This window comes from Toxorhynchites rutilus, chromosome 2 (assembly GCF_029784135.1).
Source record: "Toxorhynchites rutilus septentrionalis strain SRP chromosome 2, ASM2978413v1, whole genome shotgun sequence".
Taxonomy (NCBI): domain Eukaryota; kingdom Metazoa; phylum Arthropoda; class Insecta; order Diptera; family Culicidae; genus Toxorhynchites; species Toxorhynchites rutilus.
The window spans coordinates 342,668,926-342,676,516 of record NC_073745.1 but is presented as its reverse complement, the minus strand read 5'-3'; the positions used below and the strand labels follow the sequence as shown (position 1 = coordinate 342,676,516).

Sequence of the window (7,591 nt, the reverse complement as noted above, 5' to 3'; positions counted from 1 at the left end):
ATTCATGTTCAAATTTTCAATGACCATGTATTGATTATAAAAGCAAGTGTGGCTATAGAAAACAGCCAATGAATTTCAAGAGTTTGTCAAGAAAAGCTTTGAAACAACATACTATTATGTTTGTTTCAATAAAAACAATTCACCTATTTTAAAACGTTATTATAACAAAGAACTTCATTTAATAATCAGTTACGCCTGAAATGTGTGTGCGACTGTTGAAAGTGGTCGAAGTGTATTTCAACGCGTGCCGAATGGGATTATCTCTGGAGAAGACAAACTCGTAACTAAAACTGAATTAACAATAATAAAACGTCAAAGACAGTATGAATTCTGTAGTATGAATATGAAAATTTGTCCACCAAAAAACTGAATTTCGGAACAAAAATCTGTCATACGCTTTTTACAAGAATGTTTCTGGGCGTCTGTAAAATAATATTAGTTTCCCAGAATACATCTCAAGTTTAACAATCCCGTGAACTATCTTCAACGATCTTCGACACCATCTGAAGCAGTTATTTACATTCCAATTTATCTCCACGAGAAAATCAGAAAAAAACAGTGTTTTAGCTTCCCATATCCGACTGTGAACATGAACATTTTAACATGTTTAACAATTTGTGTTAATTCCCATCGCGTCTTTGGCACTTTTACGAGCCAATCTCCAAAAATTGAAAAATTAAATTTTGAAAGATAAAGAAGTACATTATTTTAAGTGAAGAAGTTCCAATTATTCTACAATTTTTTTTTTATAAATGTAATATTATGGAAAAAATCTGATCTGAATTTTCATTCATAACTTCAGCTTAATGAACAGATATCGCAAATAAGCAAAACTTTGCGTAAGAACGAATCAATTTACAAATGACGAATTTCATGCCAACTAGTTTTGGGAGTTGGCAGCACCATCTCAGATAGTAGTGAAACGTTGTGGGTGTAAAGACATGGGTCATTTAAGCAACTTTGCATACTTGAAATATTCGAAAAACAAATTTTTTTTCTTAATTTTTTACAAAAAATTATAACTTAAAAACTATGATACCTACAAAGTTCTTTTCAAAGGATAAAATGTAGGAAATTGTTTAAATTTTCACAAAAAATTACCAAAAATAAATTGGAAAAGAATTTCGCTGACAAAAAAGTTATTTTAAAATTTAAAATTCATTTTTCTCAAAAGGTATTTTAAAAATTCCCAAATATATATATATATATATATATATATATATATATATATATATATATATATATATATATATATATATATATATATATATATATATATATATATATGAATAGCCCTTAAAATTTCCAACAAGTCGTCCATACATCGGAAGATGGGCACTTTTACAGGGAAAAAGGTTTTTGAACAACAACTTTTTCATGTTTTCTTTGAAAAAATACAACTTATCTTAATTTTGTTTAAAGTCAAGATAGCGATATAGTGTATTCGACAAAGTTTTAGATCTTGTTAAAGTATAAACTTTTGTCTATCATTTATAGTTTCTGGAATATATGTAATTTTTGTATGAATACTCCTGCTAAAAAATAATGTTTTGATCGTAACATTTTGTGTGTGTAAATTGTCACGTTTGACATGTTCTTGACATGTTTCTAAATCGTAACTTTTCTGGATTTAGAAACATGTCAAGAACATGCAGAGCATTTAAAATGGGATAATTTCTACAAGAAAAAGCCACAGGAGGGTTGTGTCTGAGACACGACCGCATATTTGACGTAGGATTCCGTTAGGCTATCTGTTCATGTTGGATATGTTTGAAAAATTAAACTCTTTGATAATGATTTGGTGGCCCTGAGAAAGGCCTTTTTGTTTGGAAAACTACACTATCACCACCTCCAAAAAATTTTGATGGACAAGTATTTGAATATGTCGATAAACTTTATAATCTGGGTGTTATATTTATATCTAATTTGTCATGGGATGTTTTCATCAATTCTCAATGTGGTAAGATCTACGGCGCCTCAAAACGTTTGAAATTAGTGACTCGGCATTTGGAAACATCCACGAAAATAAAATTATTCAAGTCGTTGATTCTTCCTCATTTTTTGTACGGAGATTTCATTTACGCTAATGCTTCTGCGACCACACTCAACAGACTAAGGGTTGCTTTGAATTCATGTGTAAGATATGTCTACAATTTATCGAGATATTCCAGTGTTCCACACTTACATAGCACTTTATTATGATGTAGTTTCAATTTTATGTGTATCGTACATGCATAAACTTTTTCAAATTTGTTAAAAGTTGCGTGCCACAGTACTTATTTGAACAACTTCAGTTTATGAGAAACACGAGAACCATAAGTGTTTTAGTTCCACAACATTAATTTGTTTACTATGGGCAATCGATGTTAGTGAGAGGTGTTATATATTGGAATCACTTATCACCTGCTCTTAAATCGTCTATAATTATTTAAAACTTCAAAAATGGTCTGCCTGAATTAAATTCAAATTTCAGGAACTTATTATGACAGTTTTTGATGATATGTTAGTTTTTTCTTATCAGAATATCCCACCACAGTGTAACGTAGTTGAAAAGGATTTAAATTTTATTTGCTACTATTAATCGTATCACTCACCTCATTTGCAATATAAAAAATGCCCCCAACTTGCATGCCGATTTTCCCCGGGCACCTTGATTTTGATGTCTCTGTTAGGGAACACATTTCGGTGGGAACAAAAGCTCCCCCTACTTTTATGTATTTGCAATGTCGATTTCCCCCAGGCAGCTTGGTTTTGATGTCTCTGTTAGGGAACCGCCGCATGTGTCGTCAATTTCGACCAATCAGATGTGGGTACTTCCACATTCCAGGGCAGAGGTTAAGATTTTTCAATTTTTCGATAGTTTGTTTCATGATATATGTTATTTTCTTCAATATAAAAAATTGTTATGGAGTGCCGAAATCGATTGACGCAAAAATTTCATCAATCCATCATGAAATTACTGAGCAATACGCGTTTGAAATTGGACAATTTTCAAGATGTGCTCGATTTTCGATTTTCAATTTGTACCCCAATATGTTCCCGAAAGACGTAATCCTACGTCAAAAAGTGATGAATTGAACATTAATAGCATTTTTTCAAGGAAAAACATAAAAAAGTTGTTGTTCGAAAAACTTTTTCCATGTAAATGTGCCCATTGTTCGATGTATGGAAAAATTTGTTGTAAATTTTAAGGGCTATTTATATCTATTTCTTTCAGAATTTTAAAAGCATATGTTTTCGAGAAAAAGAATTTTAATGTTCAAAATATTTTATTTTCAATGAAATTTTTTTTCAAGAAATTTTTTGATAATTTTTAATGAAAGCCAAATTAATTTCTTACATTCCATTTTTTGACTAAAATGTTGTAGGTCTGATTTTTTTGTAGGTTTTTTTAAATTTTCAGAACATTTACATTTACAAAAAGATAGTCATTTACATTTACAAAAAGATAGTCAGAGAATGAAACGCAGGAAATTATTTTGGTTTTCATTAAAAATTATCAAACAATTTTTTGGAAAAAGATTTCATTGAAAACAAAATTTTGAAATAAATTTTAAAATAATTTTTAAAATTCATTTTTCTCGAAAACATATGCTTTTAAAATTCGGAAAAAAATAGATATATAATTTCCAACAAGTTTTCCATACATCGGACGATTAGCACATTAACATAGAGAAAGTTTTTCAAAAACAACTTTTCCATGTTTTTTTTTTTTGAAAAAATTGTATTAATGTTTAATTCGTAACATTTTTATGTATAAATTATCGCAATTTACATGCTCTGCTAACTTTTCTCTATTTGGAAACATGTCAAACGTGAGAATTTACACACAATACGAGTTACGAGCAAAACATTATTTTTTGTCAGGAGACTTCATACAAAAATTACATATATTCCAAAAACTATAAAAGATAGAAAGTTGATTTCTTCGACAAAAGTTTATATTTTAACAAGATATAAAACTTTGTCGAATACACTATATCGCTATCTTGACTTTAAACAAAATTAGGATAAGTTGTATTTTTTTTTTAAACAAAACTTGAAAAAGTTGTTGTTCGAAAATCTTTTTTCCTGTAAAAGTGCCCATCCTCCGATGTATGGACGACTTAATTTTAAGGGCTATTCATATATATATTTTTGGGAATTTTAAAAAATGCGTTTTTGAGAAAAATGAATTTTAATTTTTGAAATAACTTTTTTTCTCAGCGAAATTTTTTCCAAAAAATTTTTGATATTTTTTCGTAAAAATGTAAATAATTTCCTACATTTTATCTTTTGACATGAATTTTGTATGTAAACTTAAGAAAAAAAATTTGGCTTTTTTCAAAAAGTTGTCTAGTTATTTTTTGAATATTTCAAGTATGCAAAGTTGCTTAAATGACCCATGTCTTTACACCCACAACGTTCCACTGCTATCTGAGATGGTGCTGCCAACGGCCAGTCGAGTTGGCATGAAATTCGTCAAATATGTTAGGTGCTCAACTAATCGTGTTCCTCGCATGTCAATGCGACTATTTCTAACGACATGAAACAAAACAAATATTTGGCTTGGTACTGAACAAAACCAGACCTACAATAAAACACTTCATTGGAATACACATCCTTTCGTTGGTGTCATCAGCGGACAAGTTTTTCAGCGGCGCATATTTCCCAGATCGGGTGACTTCATATGGTTTGGAAAATATGTTCTCCATGTGTGTGCTACAATCATGGTGAGTTTAAGAAACTTTCAATGTTTGCTCAAGTGGACGAATTTCCTTCTCCCGCGCTTAAACAATTTTCAAGCCACCATCGTGCGTGTGTGTTGGCCATGTGGTACCAGCATTCGAATGTGGTAAATTATTAAAACATGAACTGAGCTAGATTTCTGTCTTTATTTTCGAGTGTTTCCAATCAAAGGGGTCAACATTCTTCTGTTAATAAATACTTATTTCTAAATACGGACGTAAATTTCCACTCATTCACTCATGATGTGAATAATGGCCAATAAACACAATCGTGTCAGACGAGATCTTCTTGATGATGAAAATAAACGGTTGATTAACGTTGAATTGGGTGTTTTTGGATCGCTGTTTAGCGGGAGCAACTGTAAGTAAACGGATTGAAACATTGTTAGCGTTTTCTCTTATGATTTTGATTTTTTAACAATTACTCACAAGCGGATGTGCTGTCTTCCGATGCATCTTCATCCACCAGCAAGAAAGAACTTTGTCTCAAACCGCACAACGTTGATTTCTGTCCCTTGAACACATTGAAAGCCTTATCGCTGAAAAGCTGTGTGTATCCCATCGATTGAATTATTTTTTTCGCATCGTGATCGCTACGAATTTCGAACCGAGGCAGAGATACCTCTGCAACTTTGGGCATCGCGGTTATTTCAATGTCGTTTATCAGCTCCGCTGAGAGTGTCGTCATCAAACTATCGAAACTTCCAACTCCTCGCGGGACAAGGATCCACATAGATAGATCACTTTCTTCGCCGTAAGGAATCTGGATAGCATGATAGGTATCTTCATGTTTATATAAAACCTCCAAAGATGTGTGCATCATATCAACTTCACGAATGCCGTTCAAAAAAGCGAATGGCTGGCGTTTTGTATTGCCAATGGGGAACTTCTCTGCCCACGATGCTTTCAGTGACACTGCGTTGAACAACATCAGTTCGACGCTGGGATCCAAATTATCAATACCAGCGATGTTTCTAATTTGTTTGTTCGAAACACGCTCAGCCCATTCGTTGATGAAATTAGTGACTGTTGATTTTTCGGAAAAACTCACTACATCCGGAATCATTTTTAACGTTTTATCCAAAGCGATCGTGAATTCGTCCGACAGAGTGTTTTGTTGCCGCAATACTTTGAACGCTATCTGCAGTTGCTTGTTACCATTGATTCCGTTAAAAATTTCCGCCGCATTATCGCTGGCCACCGACTTATCTAATGGCAAATAAAACACCCGTTGAATTGTCCGATCAGCTGACGATCCTGCCACTCGATAGAAAGGTACCATAGCTAATCTCACCGACAGGGGTGAAACTAAACAATTGCTGGATGCGTTGTATGCGGCCCGATAGTAATCAATCGAAAATTCTGCATCACCGAAGCTAAAATCTGGTCCAACCACACCGGCCACAATCGTGGCAAACACACAAATCAACGGCACCACGTTAATAAGCATTACGCCACTATAATTCGTTTCGCGTCCGACTGAGCTTTCTCGAATGATGATTTCTCGGTTACGTTTGTTTGCTGGTGAGATTTCAACAAATAACAGCATCCAACCAACTTGAATCTACGGTGATGACTAAAAGATGACCCGTTAACACTTACTTACCTGCCTGGCCGCGGAAACCACCTAGTAAAGTTCAAACAAAAGAGAGTCGGGCGGTGGTGGAAGAAAATTTGAAATGAAAATTTCACCGAGCTGCTCGGCGATCGTCTAAGACGCGTGCCAGCAGTGATCATCTGTGACACGCGCAAAATGTGAGCGACCTCTGCCGGTCTGGCCGGGGTTTTCAAATTTTGAGTTCATTTTATAGCAATAATTAATATGCAGCTGACCAAAATCGAAAGTCAAATAAAAAAACCCAGCAGTTTCAAGTAGCCTAGTGGCCCATTCACAAATAATAGATGACATAAGCGAATAAATGGGTTTGAATAAAATACCAAAATCTACATAAGTATACCAGAGTAATGGTCAATTCCGTCTCCACCGTGAACCGAATAATTGATGAACATAAATTGATTTTTATCTCCACACAACTTAAGATTAATAACAAATTAGTTTCAAACTCCGAAAACGGGAATATATCCTTGATTCGGCTAGGACATCATGCTTTCTGCCACTAGTATGTCATCTTGATATACTGGAACTGGAAAATCGTAATAAAAAATAATCTTAGAGAAATTCCAATTCGATTGTATGCACATAATCCAAATTCATTCGAAACAAAAGAATTATTAATGTTGAAACCCCTTTACAAAAAACGTGAAATTTATTCTGATTCATTGAAAAACGTAGTAGGAAAAATGCAGGTTAATGAACAGAGGTGATGAAATGAATCAATGCTTAAATACCCATATTTTAACTAAAAACCAATTGATACTTCTTCACCACTATATTCTTAGAACATATGAAGCTATTCGAGACACCCTGTTATGCATGAATCTGTCAAATGATGAAAATAATAAACATAATTGCTGTCTCGGTAGCCATTCGAATGTTATTTTGCGCGCATCGTATTTAAGGAATTGCCCTAGAAATGTGTTTCATCCGACCTGATATCTTCGACCAATCATCAGTTTGAACGACTGTTAAAATATTCCAGAAGAGGTAAACAGATATTTTGATTTCAGTGATTCATTTACATTCGAAATTACTTTGTTGTTTAAGGCTGAAATGAACCACCACTGGATAACGAATTACAATGTTATGTTTTCTAAAGTTGATCTATCTTATCACATGTTGCTCTTCAAGGTGTTCCTTTTGTGGCTTTGACCGTGGAAAAATATGGCACCCCAATCAAAACCCAGCCTCTTGTGTTTCTTTAAGTTTTTGTACGTATTAGAAAATTTCAGTTGCGAATCTAGGT

General features: G+C 33.4%; 1 protein-coding gene across 1 annotated transcript; it reads right to left on the bottom strand.

Moving 5' to 3' along the window:
- Window positions 1–4,892: 4,892 nt before the first annotated feature.
- Window positions 4,893–6,285, bottom strand: LOC129769520 (neuroserpin-like). The gene is made up of 2 exons (XM_055771847.1): window positions 5,157–6,285; window positions 4,893–5,086 (listed from the first exon to the last, which is right to left on the bottom strand). Exons 1-2 carry the CDS (start codon window positions 6,274–6,276, stop codon window positions 4,962–4,964), a joined length of 1,245 nt encoding a protein of 414 aa, XP_055627822.1. The 5' UTR covers window positions 6,277–6,285; the 3' UTR covers window positions 4,893–4,961.
- Window positions 6,286–7,591: the final 1,306 nt, after the last annotated feature.

Excerpts from the sequence above, each read along its gene's own strand:
- LOC129769520 (XM_055771847.1), bottom strand. The coding sequence starts at position 6,276 with ATGCTGTTATTTGTTGAAATCTCACCAGCAAACAAACGTAACCGAGAA. Across the intron at positions 5,087-5,156 it reads GGAAGACAGCACATCCGCTT|TTGCTCCCGCTAAACAGCGA; the intron begins GTGAGTAATTGT and ends GTTTACTTACAG.